Source organism: Mirounga leonina, unplaced genomic scaffold (genome assembly GCF_011800145.1).
Source record: "Mirounga leonina isolate KUSES-001 unplaced genomic scaffold, KU_Mleo_1.0 Mir_153, whole genome shotgun sequence".
Lineage (NCBI taxonomy): Eukaryota > Metazoa > Chordata > Mammalia > Carnivora > Phocidae > Mirounga > Mirounga leonina.
Window position 1 is genome coordinate 42,009,021 of NW_023270387.1, and position 23,566 is coordinate 42,032,586.

Below are 23,566 nucleotides of genomic sequence, written 5' to 3' on the forward strand. Positions count from 1 at the left end.
ATAGATAGATAGATAGATAGATAGATAGATAGATAGATAGATAGATAATAGATAGATGATAGGGAGAGAGGGAGGGAGGAAAGAAAGAAGGAAGGCAGGCAGGTGGGTTCTTGCTAACAGTAGAATCCTGAGTGCTGGCTAATAAATGTAAAGGGAGTGCTGAAGTTGGAAACATCATTTTGTAATGGATGGCAACTGCAGGAGAAAGCAGAATATTTGCATAGTATTAAAAAATGTCTCCATGTACTCAATTTATTATTTTGAAAGAAAGAAAATAAGTTACTATGAAATGGGGAAATTGGGCCACATCTGGAGCAGATGACCAAATGCACATCATCAATGTGAGACAGATGGTTGTCCTATGCCTCCCAATGGGATACACTCTTAGACACAAAGCCACCTACATAGAATTCTGGCTAAGAAGGCATTACCTGCATCCAATCATGAGGAAATATCAGACAAACTCAAAAAAAAGAAACTCTATTTAAAAATGTTGGGAAGGACTGTATTCCCCCAGTGTCAATCTCATTAAAGAAAAAAAAGGGATCTGTAAAAATGTTTTAGATGAAAGAAGGCTGAAGAGACATGGCAACTAAATGTTACCTGCCCTAGTCTGGATCCTGTTATGGATAAAAAAAAAAATGCTATAAAATATATTGGTAGGCCTATTGAAAAAAATTAGAGGGCGCCTGGGTGGCTCAGTTGGTTAAGCGACTGCCTTCGGCTCAGGTCATAATCCTGGAGTCCCGGGATCGAGTCCCGCATCAGGCTCCCTGCTCCGCAGGGAGCCTGCTTCTCCCTCTGACCCTCCCCCCTCTCATGTGCTCTCTGTCTCTCTCATTCTCTCTGTCTCAGATAAATAAATAAAATCTTTAAAAAAAAAAAAAAGAAAAAAATTAGAATAGAAATATTAGATTAGAATAAAGTTTTATATCAATATAGAATTTACTGTAGTTAATAACTGGTCTGTGATTATGTACGAGAATATTCCTACTCTAAGGAAAAAATACACTGACATACCCAGGGGTAAAGAGTTCTAATCCATACAACTCATCCTCAAGTGGTTCAGTTTGGGAGAAAGAAACAGCAAACCAGATATAATGTAAACAGTAAGTGAATCTGGGTGTATATGTCTTTTGTACTATTTTATTGTTGTAATTTTTCTGCAGGCTTAAAATTACTTCTGAATAAAAGAAAGAAAAGAAAAGAGTAAAAAAAAATGTGGCCTTGATCAGGGAAAACCCTTATAGCTCAGATCAATGTTTGCTAAGATTTTCCCACCAGTACGTTGGCAACACACAACACTGATAAGTAGACTAAGTGGTGGGTTAGAGGCAATTTGAAGTGCATTAAGTTTTACTTATGTTCAGTTACCAAAAACTTATTGAACACCTATCATGTGCCAGATAATGTGCTATGATAAGCTTCTTTTCTCCTCCTTAAGAAAGCATACTGGACTATGTGTGAATGAGAATAATAAAGAAAAAAATGAAGAAGAAAATAATTCATAATCATAATTTATTAATAGCAAATTATTTGCGATAAATCTAATGTTCTCCACTCACCTCTGTGCATTAGAAACTCATTTGAAAGCCATTGGCTGAGTTGACAAAGCTCAAGCCATTTTCTTTTTTCACCTTGAGGCCCAGAAACGTGTGGCTCCCTTACCTTATTTCTGTGACCAGCCCATGTTCCTTAGTTTCAAAGTTCATGCTTTCCCACTGCTAGAAAATCTGCCTGAAAAACCTATAAAGTACTTCTGTCTCCTTAAGGATGAGGCCCAACTTTGCAGTGTCATTAAGTCAGAATTTGGAGTCCTGCTGTTAACCTCTGCATAGTCCAATGAGACACCCAATCCTCCCAGATGGTGACTGTCAACTTGTGTGTGCACCTCTGTCTCAGTATATAGGCTCTGAGACTCCTGACACCATGCATTGCCTTATTATATTATTGAAGGTTCAGCTTGATATATTTATGGTTCACCCTCAAGAAACTCTCAACCCACTCTGAGTCATCAGAGTACAATGGAAAGCACTCTTGGGTTTTGGCACTTGACAATTCTCGGAACAGATTTAGCTCTGTCACTTACTGAATGAATGCTTACAGCAGAATTATATAATATCTCTAATCCTGTTTCCTCTCTTTAAAGTCAAAATAATGGTGCTATATTTCTCAGAGGATGGTTGTAAGAATTAAGTGAGATAGTGTTTGGCTGGAAAATGTTAATCATTAAAATTACTTTCAGAAGATAAACACAATTTTTATTTTAATGGCTGGAAGCAGGATTCCTCTTTAGGGTGATATGCTCCTTGTTTAAACTGCTTCTCGAGGAGAGCACGGCCCGAAGGTTATGGTTGGAAGGACCCAGGAATATGAAAGGGACAGTAAAACTACTCTGTATAGTTGAGCAACAGAAGTTAGAGGATAAAACAACAACCACAATGACAAGAAAACAAAACAAGAAAGTTAAGAAGAAAGAAATAAGAGAAAGGTTTGTCTACATAGTAGGGTGCCAAAGAGGCTTGTAGGAGGTGGACGGTTTAGTGTTAAATGTTGAGTTGTTGACATTGCAACAAGTTAGCCCTCTGTCTTCCCAAACTTCCTATTAAATCTGTGACAAGTGAATGATCTTGATTTTGTTTTGTTTGTAGTTTGTTTCCATAATGCATATTAAGGTGAAAAAAGTGAGTTTCATGACTAGGACAGCATTGAGCAGAGAAGAATCAACAGGTGCTGAAGGGAAGAGCAAGCAGGACTGAGAACTTTGTAGGAAAAGTAGGACCTAGAAGAGCCTCTGAGAAGGAATCTCTGACAAAGCACAGAAACCTTGAGGGATAATGAGATGGAGACTTAACCTGACATATAGATTTAATCCTTATTATAGGTAAGAGAATGGACTTGGCTCAAAGAGCCTAGTGTTCAAAGTATTTTAAACTAGGTAAAATACTAAAACTTGCAAAGTATGATAGATCCACAGTCTTTTATCTATAATTCCAAAATACTAATTGGTCTGAAATGTTTTGTTCGGCATCAATACTCTAAAAAAAAAATACTCTATCAGTGGAAAAAGCTGACCTTATTCACCATTAGGCTGCCAATCATCTTTCTTTATTGTGACGGTGGGTGTATTCATACCTCTTGCTGAAGAGTTGTATGTGTTGGATTATGGTGCCGCTTAGACTCTGTGAGGATTATTGGCCATATAGGCATATATGCCACTTGTCTTTACTCAGCAAATTCTGAATTCTTAAACATATCTGGGGTTTTGGATAAGAGATTACAAACAGTGCAGAAAAACAGAGGAAATTTTAAATGAGTGATAAAAGAGGATTACCTTCCAGTGTATTTCTAAAGCTGAAATTGGCAGCTTTATCCATGGAATCCGATTCATACTGGGTCAGACTTAGGCAGAATTCCACATCAGCGGAGGAGGGCAGCCTCGGGGTCCTGGCTTTGTCATGGTTTCCGGGATTGCGCCGAAGCGGTCCCTCCGGAGCTCCGTCGCATAAAACCTGCTGGCTGTTGTACTCCTCCAGGCGGGTGCAGATTATCTACACAAAAACCTTTACGTTAAAGGAGTTGTGGCCGCCTCAACATCAAAGTGGGGAAGGCAGGGAGATTCACCGAGAGTTCCATATCTTAAAGGAAGTTGTTGAAGGAAGCAGCCTTCTGAGGGTTGCCGAATAAGCAGTGAAAGCTAAAATCTAGAACAGAATTCTCATCTTGTATCTACTTAAGAAAATGAGTCAAATTTCCTAGGCCTCATCGATCGAAGGAGGATAATAAAAATGACTTCATATAATTTTGTCAAATATTTATTTGATGAGAACATTAGCCTGACAAACATCTGTTAAACATCCATTGTGTGACTTTGTTAGTTGTCTGCCCACGAAGCTAGCCCTGGTCCCGAGTTTACGTCTGTGCCATCTCCTGTTTTCTCTCTCTACATATCTTCTCTTTTGGCTCTCACAAGTTTCATGGCTTACATGCCAACTACTTGGTGAGAACTCCCTAGTTCCTATCTCTAGTTCAAAACCACTCCTCTGAACTTTAAACCTGTATATCCATCTCTGACTTCCTATTTCAGTCTTATCTCCCATGCATCTCACATGTCACGTTTAAACTCCCCAAACTCTGTTCCTCTTCCCATATTTCCTATCACACCAAACATCCTGCAGCTCAAACCTATGAGTCATCCTTTTTAAGCCAGAACTGGTGACTTTTCATTTGTATTTTATTCTCTTATGTCTTTCGCTTATGATTGAAATCATTAGCCAGTCTTGTCAATTGTACCTCCAGAATATAGCTTGAGTCTGGGCACCATTCTTCAATTTGTTTACAAATGATGCGATCTGACTGCTAAAGTCAGGTTGGCTACCCTTCTCCTAGCATTACTTGTGCTTCTCCCTGCCACGACTTTTTTCATGCCTAAGCATGCTCACTCCTTGCCATGGATCTGACATCTGACCTTGTCTTCAAGGCCAAGGCAATATCTTAGAAAAAACAGACGCTGTTAACTCTGACTTCGAAAGTAATTCAAAAGGATCTGACTCTAAATAGGAAGAATTTTGAGGAATTCTTCACTGAATTATTTTGCTTATAGTTTCATTTATAGGTAGGCAGAAGAATGAACTACAATAAAAATATTTCACTACAGAAGTCAAAAGGAGCTCTTTCAGTATAAATATAAATTAAAATTTGTAAAAGATTAAAAATATTACACTATAATTTAATAAGCAGATTTATCTTTATTTTTTGGTCTCGGTGCTATATAAATTAATTCATCTTAAAATCACTGATGCCTTAGATTCAGTGAGAGCAATGAACTAAGTAGCAAGATATCAATCCTAACCCAAAACAAGAAGTGCAGAGAACCACCCTGCCATGACCGACTGTTCATAACAGGTACATACTTCCACAGGAGGCCTGTGCCCACTGAGCAGATAACATCATTCTTTGTCAAATGTAGACTTCATTTACTTTAGACTCCCTTGATAAACAATCAGTATCACTTCCCTTAGAAAATGTGATCTCCACGAGGACAACTTTATTATTATTACTGTTCACCTAATCTAGAATAGAGGCTCAATCAACATTTGATGGATGAAAAACAAATCAATGGACGAACCAATGAATCTTCAACTACAAACATGTGTTCAGCAGACTTTTTAACTCATCCTGTAATTGGTACCAACCTCTGCCCTGGAAGGTATTTTTTAAATGTATCATTTTTATTAAACATATATTGAGGCCCTATTCTGTTCCAGACCATCAGGAAGGCATCGCTGTGTACATTTTTTAAATTTCACACAACCACCTTGTAGGTTTATATGATTTTTCTTTCCTATTTTAATGATGAGGAAATGCAGTCTGAGTACGGAAGAATACAAAGGGCTAGTAGCATCTAAAACCCTGTATTATGATGAATACTTTTATGGGCAACAGGCAAGGCACATGGAACAATATTTTAAAAGTGAAAAGCCTTCCTGGTCACTTGTTTGCATCACAGTTAAAAATAATCAAGACAATCTTATCAGTCTCCTGCTACAGTGAGTTTGCCCTCTAGAGAAATGTAAAAGCAAATTCAATTATCATGAGATGGAACTGAATGAGCCATGCCCCCCAGGAATAGCTGGTACTATGTTCAACGAGAGACACGTAGAGAAGCTTTCAATTTTGGGTCACTAAGATATCACTTATGAATTGAAGCATTGTGTGTTGGAAAAGAACCGGATGTCAAATTCCGGTAGATGTAGGCGTCAGTTCCGGCCCTGCTACTTACTCGCGATGTGTCAGTGAGCACATTATTTAGACTTGCTAAGTCTCAATTTTCTCAACTATAATATGAAATCACATTAAATATAATAGGATATAATAAAAATATACTATTATGTAACACAGTAATGTATAATTCACATCTACTATATTAATAATAAAATAGAATAGTAATAGAAAGTAGCACAGTTTTTTTGCCCAGCAAATGTCGGTCTCCAGGTTTCTTCACACTTCACAACATTCCTCAATTCTTTTATCCACGCATAATTGAGAAATAGATCTGTTGGGTGACTTGTCTAAGGTCATGTGATGCTTAGAGCCAGGGCTAGAACATTAATACACAGTGCTGATTCCAAATGTATATATCCACTACATTTATTACTGCCTGTAAATGGCTTAGGAATGGTTGAATAAAGCTAACCTAGCTTTTGCCTTGAATATAATATGTTGGATTCCTTTATCATGTCGATTAACTAGACATCACGACAGGTACATAAATGAAATCATTTCATTCCTGTTGGAATAATAAACCATCTCAGGACATTTTCGAAAGATCCTACTGCCTCAAAAACTCTTATAGCAGACTCCTTTAAATTAGAGAGGTTTGAATGGAACTATTTTTGCTGAAATGTCAACTGCCAAGTGACTAAGTGTTCAGATGACTGGATGTATTAGTAACAAGGAGGAAATCTACCCTGGTTCCAGAAATAATTTGAAAAACTTAGTTCCAAGTGATCATGTTTGTATTTGTTACAGAAGGAGAGTCAGGGAGGAGAAATCGTTAAACACAATGGTTAGGATCATGGAGCTGAGAGTCAGACATGATTTCTAGTATTGACTATTATTAGATACATGACCTTGGGCAAATTACTTAAGCTCTCTGAGTATTAAGTTTTTCATCTGTACATGGGTATTATAAAAGCTTTTAATGAAGGATCAAATAATTTAACATATGCAAAGCACTTAGTATACAGTTTCAGGTATAGAGTGTTTAATAATAATTGCTTTTGGGGCGCCTGGGTGGCTCAGTTGGTTGAGTGTCTGACTTTTGATTTCTGCTCAGGTGATGATCTCATGGCTGTGGGATCAAGCTCAGCGGGGAGTCTGCTTGAGATTCTCTCTCTGCTCTCCCTCTATCCCTAGTCCCCCCAAATAAAATCTTTTTTAAAAAATGACAGCTATTATACTATTATTGAATATAAGCCCATTGGGCAAGCCACCAAATTGTAATAACAAACATTGATATGTCATATAAAGTTATGTTATAGTAATAATTTCCACACATGGAACTCAAAGAATATGTCAGATACTAAACCAGTCATTTTACATTAACAGATTCCATTGAATCCCTCCACAATAATGCTTTAAGATATATTATTCTAATTTTAAAGGAAAAGGTCCCAGAATAAGTAACTTGTCCAGTATCTTGTAGTGATGGAAGTTACAAAAGTCCACTGAAACTCGTGTTTCTGTGATTCAAAAGATTATACCTTCCACTACATTATTCTGCTTTCCATTGCATTTAGTGCTTTCATTAACACAGAAAACAAGCATATATAATAACTGCACCCCATTTTTTTCTGTTGAGATAAACCAAAGGTCAAAGACTCTAAATAATTTGTTCACTATCATCTGGTAAGTGGCAGAGGTCCTATGATGAGGAAGTTCTTCTTTTTCTATTTGAACACTGGTGATTTATAACATATGATGGGGGGAAAAATCAAGTGTCCCAAGTCAAATGAAAAAAGAGAGATAGAAAGAAGAAAGATGTATTAATTGAGGTGAAGCTAGATGGTGTTCTCTTAAACTTAAGTAAATAGCAACAAACTACCAGTTATTAGAAGCTGTCAGGAGCAAAGATTCTATTAGGGCATTAGAGATTTATTTGTGGGAAAAAAAAAAAAAGTAAACCATATGACATTCCACAGAATCTTTTCCATAAAGAAAAAAAAGAAGCTGTTATTTCACTGAGCTGTTGCCATGGTTACCTAAAACCCATGACTCTCTGCTGAAATGTGACTTTTTTCTTTTTTCTTCCCACTGTTCGCTTCCATGTGATGTGCTTTTCACCTGATGAGTGAATTCCCTGGCCACATTTCAGTCATGGCTATCATCTAGGAATGTTTATTTCTCTTTATTCTGATCCATCATGACAGCTACCCTGATCTACCTTTGCTTTTTAAGGCTGGTCTATCAGCTGCTTGCATAACATTGGATCTAATTGTGTTGAGCACAGGTATTTGTACTTTAGTGTTATTAAGGACCCCCATCTCCAAAAATGTTGGACTGTTTTAATTGATGACAAACATGCTTCTACATTAAAAGCTCTTGGCATTAAAGAACTAAATGAAAAAATATATACAAAAAAGACATGCATTCTGAATATGAGAAAAATAGTTTTCTAAACATACTAACACTGATTTACATATTATTTTATTTAATAGAAAACCCTATCAGTGAGTATTATTAATCTCACTTAAATAACACTCACTTAAATAACACTGCTTTATTTTCTCTATTGTATATTCTTTTTTCCTTTTTGCTGCATAAACATACATATATAGAAGCCCAGAGAGAACTACATAAAATGTTTTATTCTACGTGTTCAGTGAGTCACTGCTTATTTTGCATTGTTGTGTCCTTGGCCTTGGGGATCCAGTCCTATAAAGAAGTATGGTCTAAGGTTCTAGAAATCCAGGCATGCGGAGTTTAATTTTTGATGTATGTTATTATTAGAGCTAACATTTCTATAATTTTTAGTTTTGTTTAATTCAGCATATGTTTATAAAGCCCATTATATGCATATATCATGGTTCTGAGCTCTGTGGATACAAAAATAAATTAGAAATGGTCTCTTCCTTGGAGAAGCTGACAGTCTGATAGACAAAAACAGGTTTGAAAACAATGACATGTACTGAAGAGTTATAGGTGCCATCATATAAATCTGTACAAAGCTCAAAGGGGTGAGGGTCAATTCTACCTGAGTAAGGGATGTACATCAGTAAGAGTCTAATGGAATATTTTTATTAACATAAATGAAAAGGACTACATCAGAATGTCTGTCCCAGTTGTCTATGCAACTGAATTTTAAGGGAGTCCAAGTGGCTACAAGTCAAATTTTATATCCATAAATTAGTGACTTAATTGATCTCTTCTGAGCCTAAATGGCTCCATATTAACAGAGAAAAAACATTGGAGTCAGAAGCACCAGGTTTCAGTCCTCAGCTGTGTGACCTTGGAGAAATCATACCTTTTTGGGGCCTCTATCTTCTTTTATAAAATAAGGGCACTACACCACACACCACTGAGTGTCTCTTAGCTCACAGTTAATAAATGCTATGAATTTCTAAAACCTGTTTTTGCGTTGTAAAACATATCTGACACTGAGGAAGAAATGGAGGCTTGGCATTCAAAGGGCTAGCAGTCTAGCTAATTTCGAAGGTCTCTGTGAGTTCACTGAGTCGGGAAGCTATTTGATTCTCCCTTCTCAGAGAGCAGCTCACTTCTCGATTTGAGTGTACAATTAGGCGAAAACATTTAAACTAGGGGTGTGTTTATTACAGAACCTGAGTTTATAAAGTGAAATAGATACCAAAACAACTTCCAGATTCATTAAATCGGTGATTCTCAATGCTGACTTCACATTAGAATCACAAAGGAAGGTTTCATTTATTTATTTTTAAAGATTTTTTTTTCTTTATTTTAGAGAAAGAGAGGGAGCATGAGCAGGAGGGGCAGAGGGAGAGGGAGAGAGAATCTCAAGCAGACTCCATGCTGAGCGTGGAGCTTGATGTGGGCCTGGATCTCACGACCTGAGCCGAAACCAAGAGTCAGACACTTAACCGACTGAGCCACCCAGGCGTCCCACAACAGAAGGTTTTAAAAATGCAGATGCCTGGGGACGCCTGGGTGGCTCAGTCGTTTGGGCGCCAGACTCTTGGTTTTGGCTAGGGTCATGATCTCAGGGTTGTGGGATGGAGCCCCATATGGGGAGTCTGCTTGAGGATTCTCTTGCTCTATCTCCCTTTGCCCCCCTCCCCCCAAAATAAATAAATAAATCTTTTAAAAAATGTTTAAAAATGCAGATGCCTGGACTTTCCAGTGGACCACCTGAAGAGGATTTTCCAGCAGGAATTAGGTGGGTGGATCCATGCAATTTTCTTTAAGCTCCCTAAGTGGTTTAGATACTAAGAACTACTGAATTAAATGTATATAAACAACTGATCTTCGTTTTTAAAGGACAGTAACCAGAAATGGAAACAGCAACTGTCACCTCACACAGTGACACCACTCACAGTAGGCAGATACAAATTCTCTTTCATTTCCCCTTTTTTATTTAAACTATCATTTGCTTGTTTTTCTTCAATGGTCTTTGTTCACTCTGTTTCTGAATTTGATTTTTAACACCAATTACTACACAGCAGTTTAATCATTGAATAATATGGAACCTAATGACATAATTTCAGTCCAGTGTTTACCCACTAGACCCCAAAAGATTTATTTAGAAATAAAATTGGCCACAATCATAAAGAAAAGAGGGGATGGGGAGGGACTTTCCCCTCAATAAATGATTAGAAAAAAAATGCACATATAATTCTAATCATACCAACTAGCATATATCTCATGTAATCAAATATCAATTAGCATCTCTCTATTAAGCTTCCGTGTGGATGTTGTAACATTTTTGGTAATTTAGGTAAGCCACCAGGCTTTCTGGGTCAAGTGAGGCTAGGCTGTACAGTTAAGGAAAGCATTATAATGGACTGAAAATCCCTGTCCTCGCTTAACAGTATTTTAAGCAGTAACAGAGGATGAGAGAACTAGATGAGAGTTTTGCATTTTATAGATTAAGGTAGGAGGTCTGAAATCTTATTGAAATAGATTTTTTTTTCAAGCTCATCTTTTCCAGCCTTTCCTGCATAAATACACTCATTCTTCTTGGTAAATAGCTGACATTAGTGATACCAGATATGACACTATGACCATTTTTAAATGAGCTTCAATAGGCACCATTTGGAAGGTGTGTGAACTTAGTGGGGAGGGTAGGAAGCCGTTCACACTCCAAACCTGCAGAGCGCAAGACGTGAATGCCGGATTCTTCCCATCCCATTGAAACATTGGGCTTCGTTCCATAAAGCACTACTAGTCAAAAGTGCTGTATTAGAAATGTCTGGAATACAGACAGAAAAACATTTCTTCCTCCTTATGGTTTTAAAATGATAAATTATTAAAAGCATATTTCTTTGGTCACATTTTGCCCCTAATCCAGAGTGAAAAATTCATCATAGGAGAAATAGAAATTAAATTTCAGAATTGCAATCCCTTATCTTGTACCTCTAAAGTTTGCACATATTTAGAAAAAAAGCTAATTTCTTCTGCAGCCTAATGAAAAAAGATGAGACAGAGTAAGCCAGATTCTTTGGCTGAAGACATCATAGCAGTCATGTCCTTGGGAATAGTATAGGCGGTCAGGCAGCCAAGCCTGACCTGTCTCTGCTAGTTCCTAGTGATCCTGTGATCTTGTACAGGTTATCTTTATAGCTCAGTGTTTTAAACCTTAGCAAGGTGAAGGGATAGCAAAAGTATTAACTGAGTTAACTACACAGAAACACTTGCAACAAGGCTTCACACAGGCTAAATGCTCAATGTAAATTCACTGTTTTCATTATTTACCTATTTGGGCCCCAGGGTCATGATATATATTTTTTAAAAAGATTTATTCTCAATAATATTCCCCAAATTTCCCTGATGATAATAATCACCACAGACATTTAGTAAATGATGCCTTCCCAAGGACCCCACCCCCACCCCTGCTGAAGTTCTGATCAATGGGTCTAAGGGTTAGGACCAGGGATTTGTAATTTGTACACTGTATGAATTTTTTGTGAAGAAAATTTCAGAAACACTGACCTAGATCATTAACTTAATCATCTAAATATTCATTCATCCATTCATTCAACAAATACTTAATGAGCCCTTACCACTTCCCAGGCACCATCCTAGGTGCTGAGAGATACAGTGATGAACCAGATGCTCTTTATTTATTAGAGTGTAGGAACCTGGTAGAAGATATTAGACAAATAAACACACAAATACTTATGTAATTACAATTGTGAAGTATGCTATAAAGGAAAAATACAAGGTATGCTGAGGACTTTTAATAGGGGATCTTTTCTACTCTTGGCAGGAGAGATGGGGAGGGAGGTGTATGAAGACCTGCCTGAAGAAGCAATTGCTAAGGTTCTTTTAGGCTCTGATATTGGATGTCCAGGACTCCTTACCTGCCATGAGGAGAAGAAGGATGCTGGGCTGAGTAAGTTAGGGTTTGCTGGGTTGCGCCCTCCCATGTACTCATCCGTGCAAATGTCACAGCTTTTAGCATCTCGCCAATCCCAATATGGAATAGTGAAGTTCTCATCCCCGGTCAGCTTCTGGATTTCTTGTTCCCACAGCAACAAGAAGAGTCTGTGCCAAGGCAGGAAACCTGGGGCTTCATGAGCAAAATCAATGTCTCTCCAGACTTGAGACCCTCCAAGCAGTGTGTCCCTTGACACATAATAATGCATCCAGACAAAGAGGTCATAAATGTTGATGTCATTAAACTTGGGGTTTGATCCATTATTCATTTGGCCATAGGTGCCTGTGGGGATGACATAGTCTGGACTGGTGGTATGCTTCGCTAAAGTAAGGTAGGCAAGAAATTTGTTCTTCTCTGGGACACTCAGATCAAAGATGTTTCTTCTCACCAAGAGTCGCTTCTCTGTGCAGTTTGGTCCCCAAAAGCCAAACCTGCAATTTCCACAGTTGAATCCCATGAAGTTGCCAAAGCACTGGCAGGTCCTATTGTAAAAGACCGAGGGCCAAGACTCCCGGTCATCCACCCCTGTGAAGGGGAATTGAGGCCCGAGGGGGGCATTGGACAGAACGATGTCCTGACAGACACCCCTGCCAGAAAGCTGGCCACAGGGACTCCCGTCACCCCTCCACGGTGGGCAGCATTCCTTCTCCATCAGGCTCTTGGAGGAGGCACAGGCTCGAGGGAAATGACCAGTGGAGGTCTGGAAACTCCACAGCAGACAGTACAAAGCAGCCAGGAGCATTCTTCCTCTAGTCCTCACGGATCTGCTTGAGCCAGTTAATTGAGCCACACACTTCTCTTTCCAGCTACCCCTACAGTGACTATCACATGTTTTGGCTAAGACCTATATAATACCAGTCCTACCTCCAGCATCAAACACTCTCAGGCTTTATCTTAAGCTTTCATCTTCTGAAAACCACATGACTAACTTGTCTTTGGAGTTGGCATGAATCCCACCAGTGGGACAGGCCTATGTTAAAGTGAGAAACACTATTCACCATTAATAGTTTAATTCACATGGTAATAATAATGATAATAATAATAATAATAATAATGCCTGATCTAAGGAAATGTAGTTAGTTGACTAGGAGATTAATGATGATTTGAATTGGAAAATAGGAGGCAGTGTCAGGAATAGAGCTTCTCTTATTAAGAGAGTTCAGGCAATGTTAGAGATTACGGGTGCAAAATAGTTGTTTCTGAGACCATAAGTAGGCCACAGAATTTGCAGAATTCAGCTTTGCAGAAAGAGATACTTTTCAGAGCCTAGAGATTATATCTTATCTCTAGTTATATTACAGCTTATTTATTTCATACAAAGTATCTGAAGAAAAAGAAATCTTTCTGCTATGTCTCCCTGATTATCTTGATGCAGTTGACTAGTTGCTAGCAATCTAACCATTTATTTTCTGATTATTCCTACGGATGGGATAGGTGGGTGGTCTGCTTTATTGTGGAGACTTTTACTAGCTAATATCCCAAAGGAAACTCTTTTTATTTAAATGCTATAGCCACGCTGTTTCACCCATAAGTTCTAGAAATCAGAAATTGTTTTGAAATTTTGTCTACCATAGGGTCTTATAAAAGAATTCTCAATTTAGGGTGTGAATGAATAGCTTCACTATGTTTATTCAGCAGATATTTATTGATCATCTACATTCAGGAACTCTTTCTCTGTGTATAGTAAAGCTAGATAAATTGAAATGAATGGATAAAGATCTAATTCTACCACTTATGCTAGTTTTCAAATGAGCAGTATAGATATTATGTACATCAGACTTCTTTTTTTTTTTTAAAGATTTTATTTATTTATTTGACAGAGACAGCGAGAGAGGGAACACAATCAGGGGGAGTGGGAGAGAGAGAGAAGCAGGCTTCCCGCTGAGCAGGGAGCCCGATGTGGGGCTCGATCCCAGGACCCTGGGACCATGACCTGAGCCGAAGGCAGACGCTTAACGACTGAGCCACCCAGGCGCCCCTGTACATCAGACTTTTAATGGAGGGGACATCTTTGTGAACTGAGGATACTGAAAAGGATTGCATAGTTTTGGATAATAGTATTCAAATTTTACTAACCTTTCAGTAACCTTGAATAAAACCTTAGCAGTGGCTGTAAGTTGGAAAGACAAAGAGACTGGAGATAATCCTTCAGGCAGGGAGAAACTACAGAGGCAGAGCTGGAGAACTGGATTCAGGTAGGCTCCCCACACTAGCAGAAATGAAACCCAGGACCAGTCCACGAAGGGACCTAAAAACTAAGTAGTTTAAACTAGGGTGAGTTGGGGCGCCTGGGTGGCTCAGATGGTTAAATGTCTGCCTTCGGCTCAGGTCATGATCCCAGGATCCTGGGATGGAGTCCCTAATCTAGTCCCGCTGAGCAGGGAGCCTGCTTCTCCCTCTGCCTCTCTCTCTCTCTCTCTCTGTCTCTTATGAATAAAAAAAAAAAAATCTTTAAACTAGGGTGAGTTGAAGAATTAGAGGATGAGAGTAGTCAAACCACAGTTGTCCCTGTGAGATTTCCTTCTTTATCCTGTTCCAGACGTGAAGTAGGGTGGTCCCCCTACAATACAGAACAATCGAGCACAAGGGAAAGCTCCAAAGAAGGCAGCCGTGTCTGGTCCCCGAGCTGCGGGGTTCTGGGGAAGACCATCACTTTCCACGTGACATCGCAGTGTCCGCCTCTGCTTTCTTCCGCTTTCTGCTGGAGTTTGTCTCATTATTTAGAAAAACATCAAGGTGCCTCCATATCCCTCTCTTGGGACTCAAAAGCAGCCTTTTTAGGTGGAAGGAGCAGTGTGTGGGTGAAGAGGAAGAGAAGAGTAAGTTTCCATGGAAATGCTGCCTTTGGCTGGGATCAGGAAGTCATCACATGATCTCCACAAGGAGGCTTAATCTTTTTTCTTCCTCCTTTCAGAGCCACCAAGAGATTAACACAGGGCTTCTTGCCCCTGGGGAGTCTTGGTTCTGTATTACTTATAACCACATGTGGCCTTTTCTAATTCTATTCCATCTACTTGCAGACAGAATTCAACTTCTAATGTTCAATTTGATTAAGAATTTTGCTTTACACTTGCCCCCCTATCAGGCTTCCCAGTGAATAACTTCACTCCGCGGGGCTTCTGTGTCTATTCTCCCAGGTCTGTTTTTTTATAGCCTTCCAAACATGCTTAGATGAATGGCAAAAATGAACTTTGTCCTCTTAATTGCCTTCACAAAAGTGATTTCTTTAACTTGACAGACCTCTTTATTATTCTTAAATATAGAACACTATCTACGCTGGCCCGCATGTATAACAGTCTTATTGTCGAAGCAAACTTCCTACATAGTAAACCCCATTTAAACTGGTTCTTCCCTGACCTCTAGATGTACATTCTCTAGGTATCTCTAGTTTATAGAATTATAGAGTATCCTATCCTATTCTAAGAGATTCTTGTATGAGTTAACACCTAAGCTAATGCAATACTCTATTAGCCAGAATTAGAACTTAGTAAATACCTTGCAAATATTTATTGACTATCAGTTATCAGGCATATGCTGAGAGATAGGGATGTTATGGTAAACACAACAGAAAGGTTTCTACCCTCATAAAGTATATAGTCTATTAAAATAACATTTTAATTTTAGTAATTTTAAGTAACATTTATAACCGTATTTTAATTTTTTTTTCCTGGTTAAATGACTTTTAAAGCTACTATAAAAGAAAAAGAGAGCTACTAGGGAAGATGGCAGGGGGACCTATCTAGTCATGAAGCATAGTCAAGGAAGGTTTTCTGGAAGAAGTTACATTACAAGTGACATCTGAAAGATTAGAAGTCTGTTTGGTGAAAAGGACAACTGGATGTGAGTGCATCCCAGGCAGAGGGAATATTACAAGCAAAGGCTCCAAAGTGGAAGGAGCATAGCACGTTCAAGGATCCTAAAGACAATTAAAGTAGCTATAACCCCAAAGACTGTGGAGACGCGATGTAAGTATGGAGGTGTACATAAGGATGAGATCATAGTCCTTGATGGATTTGAACCAGAGTTGTGATGTTCTCACACATGAATTGAAAACATTTCACTGAAGCTGCTGAGATGACAACAGACATGGGGATGGGAGAAAGACTAAATCTAGAAATCACCATTAGTGATTATTGGAGTAACTTGGGCAAGAAATTTGGCTTGGGACCAGAGTGATGATCCCTGACAAGGACAGAGTGAATGGATTTGAAAGATATAGGGGTGACGAATTCAAAAGGAGTGAGGGGTGAAGAGGAAAGAGATTTTGGGCTGACGTCTAGGTTTCTAGCTTGTGTCATTAACTAAAACGAAGAAAGATTGAGGGTAAAATGTTTGTGGAAATTGAGTATGGGTTCAATTTTAGACATGCTGAATTTGAGACTTTAAGGTTAATCTAGTCATAAACAATTGTCCTCTGGTTCCTGGTGTTTGCACTGATCATTCACCCACTCGTTGGTTTTGGCCAGTCAACTTTGCTCTTTTCCCTTACTCTGATCATTTGTCTTTGCTCGTTTATTTGATGATAGTTTGAACCCTCTTCCCCAGCTTCGTTTTTTAGCCTTCTTTCTCTCAGTTTTAATAGGAGCTACTATTTATTGAATATAAGTAACATAATGAGCTCAATTTGAATATTTACCATTTCAAAAATAAATTTTACTTTGGAAATAGTTAAATATACTCAAACCAGAAAAAAATAATATAATTAATTAGCATGACCCATCATCACACTTTAACCTCCATCATCTTTCTGTAGGCATTGTTTCTTCTGTCCCACCAACATAAAAAGAAAAAAACTTCTTTAATATTTTAAAATAAATGTCAGATAACATAGATTCTCTGTAATGTCTCAGTATACACAGGTAACAATTAAGGATTTAAAAATATAACTACAATACTAGTATAACATCTCAGACAAAAAGAAAGAACAATAATTCCTTAATATCATCTGATTTCAAGTCTGTGCTCAATCTACTTTAATCATCTTAAACATATTTTTTTGAAGATCCAAACAAGATCTATATATTGCTTTTGGTTAACATATTTCTTGTTTTTAAAAATCTATGTTTCTTGGGCACCTGGGTGGCTCAGTTTGTTAAGCATCTGCCTTCGGCTCAGGTCATGATCCCAGGGTCCTGGGATCGAGTCCTGCATCAGGCTCCATGCTTAGCAGGGAATCTGCTTCTCCCTCTGACCCTCCCCACTGCTCATGTGCTCTCTCTCTCTTTCTCTCTCTTGCAAAAATAAAGCCTTTTTTTTTAAAAAAAAAAAAAAAACTACATTTCTGGGGCACCTGGGTGGCTCAGTCGTTAAGCGTCTGTCTTCGGCTCAGGTCATGATCCCAGGGTCCTGGGATCGAGCCCCGCATTGGGCTCCCTGCTCCGTGGGAGGCCTGCTTCTCCCTCTCCCACTCCTCCTGCTTGTGTTCCCTCTCACGCTGTGTCTCTCTCTGTCAAATAAATAAATAAAACCTTAAAAAAAAAACTACATTTCTCATCTTTTCTTTAAAAAAAGGTTTTTATATATTTATTTGAGAGAGAAAAAGAGAGAGAGAGGGAGACAGGGACAAGCAGACTCCATGCTGAGTGCAGAGCCTGATGTAGGGCTCAATCTTATGATCCTGAGATCACGACCTGAGCCGAAATCAAAAGTCCCACCCTTAATCGACTGAGCCACCCAGGTGCCCTCTCATCTTTTTTTTTTTTTAATGAAACTTACTTATGGAAGAAACTGGATTTTGTTCAGTAGAATTATCCACTCTTCAAGGATGACTAGTTTTGTCCTTGTAGTATCATCTAACACATTTCTTTATCCTGTATTTTCTATCACCTCATGGATTTTCAATAATAACCTCTTGGATTTTCTATAATTAGGGAATTCGATTTAGAGATTTGATTAGGTTCAGGATCAATTTTGTTATTGTTTTTGTTAAGAATTTCTTCACAGGTGTTGTCATGTACTACTTTTTCAAAGACATCAGAGGAACATGTTGTCTGCTTTTTTGCACTCTTAGTTTTGTTGGTTTTTTTTTTTAGATTTTTTTTTTATTTATTTATTTGAGAAAGAGAGCACAGAGGGAGAGCGAGAGGGAGAAGCAGACTTCCCACTGAGTGGAGAGCCCGATGTGGGGCTCGACTCTAGGACCCTGAGATCGTGACCCGAGCCGAAGGCAGATGCTTAACCCACTGAGACACCCAGGCACTCCAATCTTAGTTTTACAAATTGAACAGTAGTTTGAGGTGATGTCAGACCGTCATGTCTATTATATAGTTCTCTGACAAACTTTTACCTCATAATTTTATCATTCATTGACAATAAATTCCTATATCCATTATTTTAGTAAAGGTTAAGAGAATAGTGGGTGCCTGGGTGGCTCAGTTGTTAAGCGTCTGCCTTAGGCTCAGGTCATGATCCCAGGGTCCTGGGATCAAGTCCCACATTGGGCTCCCTGCTTGGCGGGGAGCCTGTTTCTCCCTCTCCCACTCCCCCTGCTTGTGTTCCTGCTCTCACTATCTCTCTCTGTCAAATAAATAAAATCTTAAAAAAAAAGATTATGAAAATAGTGAATTTTGTAATTCTATTTGCATTTATTAACTGTGATTCTTTTGAAAGAATAACTTTTCCTTGTCAATTATTTGGTTACTCTGAAATACATTCTATAAAGAAGGTGGGGTAGCTGCTCAATTGTTGTTCTTTATCAATTTTCACAATTATGATTCAGAGCCCCAACAATCTATAAGCATAACCTACCTATTTGTTTTAACTATTATGAAGACTTCTAGAATTTTATGTATTTGATTAGTAGACATCAGCTAACCTACATTATGATAGTTGTGTAATGATTATTATCATTGTGTGTATGTGTATGCATGCATAGAGTTGAAGGGAAAAACATGTAACTCATTCATTTATTCAATAAATATTCAGTCCAAGAATCTATGCTAGATACCTGGGGGTTGCAAATTTGTGTGAGTCACAGGCCTCAACTGTGATTTGATGCTCTGGAGTCACTGAATTTTTATCCAAGCACTGCCAGTTATTAGTCTTAAGCCTCATGGGAAGAATAAAAGGGGAAACATAGGCAATACTTATGATTTGTTCAACAATCTCACTTATCATGGCTTCAGTGGACTCAGCCCTATCACATAGGTTGCTTTCGAGTTTTAAATGATAAGATATATGTTAAACACTCAATACAAGTTCTGACATGTATGAAGTACTCAATAAATGTTAAATGTTACTATTAAAAAACAGAAATTGGGTGCTTATGGTGTTCATCACTACAGGATTCTCATTATGTCTAGGACTTTGCAGTGTTAAGAGCTAGGAAATAACTATTTTATTAGATATAATTAGATATCATTATTATAGATTGCCCATTCTTCTCTAACCAGCATCCTCCTTTGCCCTTTTCCTCTAATTAAAGCCTTATTCTCTAAGACACTCAGCTTCTGCCATTACACCAAGATGTCTTGCTTTCCTTAGAATTCTGAATTTAGTACATGCCCTTTTCCCTACTGAGAATGCTTCTCTCTATTCACTTGCATAATCTAGTCACACTGTCCACATTTAGCCCAGATGTCAATTAAGCCTTTGCTTTCTACAGGACTCCTCCAAGGATGGGTGTGGGGACTTTCTTCTATTTTCCCATCATACCCTGGTTTCACCTTTGGCATTGCACTCATCAGAATACCTTGTAATTATCTGTCAGTTGTCTCATGTCCCCTTTAGACCATGAGTCTTTTGAGGGCAAAAATAATGGTTTCATGCCAAGTACCTGGTATAGTTCCTGGCACTTTACATATTACTTTATTAGAGGGATAATGGATGGATTGATAAATGGATAGATCTATTTCTTCTTCTTTTATTTCCTTATTTTGTGAAGTGTGTTTTAAAGTTCTAAAATATTTCAAACATACAGAAAAAGCTAAATAATAAAATGAGCAACCATAAATCCACTACACTGAGTTAATAAATCATAGCAGTTTAGGCTAATGGATGAACTTTTAAGATCACATTATGCCATATCATTATAGACTAGGGAAGGTGAGAAGGCCCACTGTGAAGAGATATTGACAGGGAGAGTTAGGGACACATTTGCCAACAACCTGAAAGAGGCCTTCCTAGCTGAAGAGAAAGAACTAGCATTTACCTAGGATTTATTCAACAGTCATTTTCATGCAACATTATTTACTAAATGTCTACTCTGGGCTAGGCTTTTTACACAACTTTTTTTTTTTTAATTTATCTTCACTTTTCATGAAGGTGGTGCCAAAAGCGAAAAAGAAAGTGCCTGCCCCTCCCAAAGCCAACACCAAAGCCAAAGCAAAAGCATTGAAGGCCAAGAAAGTGGTGCCAAAAGGTGTCCTGAGTCACAAAAAAAAGAAGATCCACATGTCACCTATCTTCCCATGACCCAAGACACTGCATCTCCAAAGGCAGCCCAGATATTCTGGAAAGAGCACCCCCAGGAGAGATAAGCTTGACCACTATGCCGTCATCAAGCTCCCCCCTGACCACAGAGTCAGTCAGGAAGAAAATAGAAGACAACAACACACTTGTGTTCATTTTGGATGTCAAGGCCAACAAGCACCAGATCAAACAGGCTTTGAAGAAGCTCTATGACACATTGACATGGCCAAGGTAAACACCCTGATCAGCTCCAAAGGAAACAAGAAAGGCATATGTTCAACGTGCTACTGCCTATGATGTTTTGGGTGTTGCCAATAAAAGTGGGATCATCTAAATAGTCCAGCTGGCTAAATTAAATATAAATTTTTTTCACCCTCTCCAAAATTTAATCCTTATAACAAGCCTACAAAGAACATATTATAGCCCTCTATAGTTAAGAAAATTAAGGTTAGTGCTTAACATCAAACTACTAGGGAATCTCAGAGGCCGTATCTATCTGTATAACTCCAAATCTCAGAGATATTCTATTTTATTTTTATGTTGACCATATCCTTGCTAAGCTTCTAGAGTAGAGATGAAACTTAGCCATCCTCTGCTCCAGTTTGAAGGTGGTCTTTTGTGAAAGAGTACCTCAATCATACACTAAATCTCCCTTCAAAACTGGTTCTCATAAAACTGTTGGGTGTTAGGTAAATCATGGTCACCACGATACAAAATGACTCCTATTTTCTTTGCTTCAATTGAACTGTCTATAAATTATCCTAAAGGCATAGGGTTTTAATCTTTGTGTGTCCATTTCTTGATTGTGCACAATACTATGTGTAAAGCTAGTTTAGCTATTGCTTAAGGCATACCCCACTTTTAATTAAATTTTTATTAGAAATTATCTAAACAGCATTAACAAAGAGCAAAACCTGTTGAAGATGAAGATGGTGCCAAAACCGAAAAAGAAAGTGCCTGCCCCTCCCAAAGCCAACACCAAAGCCAAAGCAAAAGCATTGAAGGCCAAGAAAGTGGTGCCAAAACTGTCTATAAATTATCCTAAAGGCATAGGGTTTTAGTCTTTGTGTGTCCATTTCTTGATTGTGCACAATCCCTGCATTGTGCACAAAAACCTGCATTATAAGAAGAGAGGGTATTATTTAAGACACATAAAAAAAATGGAGGGTGCCTGGGTGGCTCAGTTGGTTAAGCGACTGCCTTTGGCTCAGGTCATGATCCTGGAGTCCCAGGATCGAGTCCCACATCAGGCTCCCCGCTCAGCAGGAAGTCTGCTTCTCCCTCTAACCCTCTCCCCTCTCATGCTCTCTCTCACTCTCTCTCTCTCAAATAAATAAGTAAAATCTTAAAAAGAAAATAAAATGGGTTAGTACAAAGACACAATTGCAGAGTGGCCACTGAAAGACAGCACAGCCTCTGATGATATTAAAGCAAACCTAGCTAATGAACCAATATGTAGAACTAAAATGCACAGCATTTTTGCAAGTGAAAAAACACTTGTTTTCATATCAATAGATAATGATCAATAGATAACGCAGATCCTCTGGGAGAAAGTACATTGTCTTTCAGTTTTTATTAAACATAAATAATGATACAAGCCTATTGGTTTAATAATTCTCTCATACAAATTCATATTTTCTTTTTATAGCAGTGAGTACATGCATTTGTAAAACACTAAGTATATATGTTTAAGTCTCAGAAATTACTCCGTCTACACATAACATGGTTTGTAATTGAACATTCAGGACCCCATATGTTAACTAGTTTCCCTAAGGGCTCTGCAGCTAATGGGTTGGGAGATCACCAGAAAAGCAATGTCATCCAATGGTTTGGGTGTGCTTTTAAGAACAAGGGTGGCTCTAGGAGGACATCAACACTTAAACCAAGGGACACCTGGGAGGCTCAATCAGTTAAGCATCTGCCTTTGGCTCAGGTCATGATCCTGGGGTCCTGGGATTGAGCCCCACCTTGGGCTCCCTGCTCATCAGGGAGCCTGCTTTTCCCTCTCCCTCTGCCACTCCCCCTGCTTGTGTTCTCTTTCTCTCTCTGTCAAATAAATAAGTAAAATCTTTTAAAAAAAAAAACAAAAAACAAAATAAGAGCTGACATGAGCAACCCCTAAGTGTTTTATCAGTAAAGATAATCTGTTATTATCAAAAAGCATCTTATATGGGATGCCTGGGTGGCTCAGTCAGTTAAGCGTCTGCCTTCAGCTCAGGTCATGATCCCAGGATCCTGGGATCCAGCCCTGCATTGGGCTCCCTGCTCAGTGGGTAGTCTGAGTCTTCCTCTGCCTGCTGCTCCCCCTGCTTGTGTTCTCTCTCTCTCTGACAAATAAATAAATAAAATCTTTTTTTTAAAAAAAAGCATCTCATGTAAGTGCCAAAAACAACATAAATAAGTTAAATTCATTATAATAAGAAATAAACACATAGAACTCTTAGAAGAAAAGCTTTGGGTAAAAAGCCTACAATAAATGGGTCTACAATAAAGTCCAATAAACAACTGGTCAACTCTGGATGGGATGAGTCATCCTGGTAAGGTGGAAAGCACTGGGCCACATATTAGTTCATATTAGTTGTGGTACTGCCATGTTCTGTGTGACTTCAGACAAAGCACCTAACCTCTCTGATTTTAACCTTCCACAGTTATAAAATGGAAGTAATAATGCCTGCCTGGTCTACCGCCAAAGTTTGTTAGAATGATGCTACTTTTTCAAAGATTGATTGATTGATTTGTCAGAGAGAGAGAGAGAGAGAGAGAAAGCATAGCAGGGGAAGCAGCAGGCAGAGGGAGAAGCAGGCTCCCTGCTGAGCAAGGAGCCCAATGTGGGACTCGATTCCAGAATCCTGGGATCATGACCTGAGCCAAGGGCAGACGCTTAACCAACTGAGCCACCCAGGCGTCCTGATAGATTTAGACAACAAAGTACATCCACAAACTCGATCTCCTGTCTCTTAAAGTTTAAACTATTTCATCCTGAATCAGCGCCCCCATTACAAATCAGAATTTCTAATTGGCCAT

At 38.6% G+C, this 23,566-nt stretch overlaps 2 protein-coding genes across 2 annotated transcripts in view; one reads left to right on the top strand and one right to left on the bottom strand.

Moving 5' to 3' along the window:
• Positions 1–13,050, bottom strand: part of TYR (tyrosinase) — a 103,807-nt gene extending 90,757 nt beyond the window's left edge. The window contains exons 1-2 of the mRNA XM_035009411.1: positions 12,057–13,050; positions 3,335–3,551 (exon numbers count right to left, since the gene is read on the bottom strand). Coding sequence (XP_034865302.1) covers positions 3,335–3,551; positions 12,057–12,875 — 1,036 coding nt within the window. The 5' untranslated portion in view covers positions 12,876–13,050. The remainder of the gene's footprint in view (positions 1–3,334; positions 3,552–12,056) is intronic.
• Positions 1–23,566, top strand: part of NOX4 (NADPH oxidase 4) — a 361,705-nt gene that overhangs the window by 288,022 nt on the left and 50,117 nt on the right. The window lies entirely within an intron of this gene.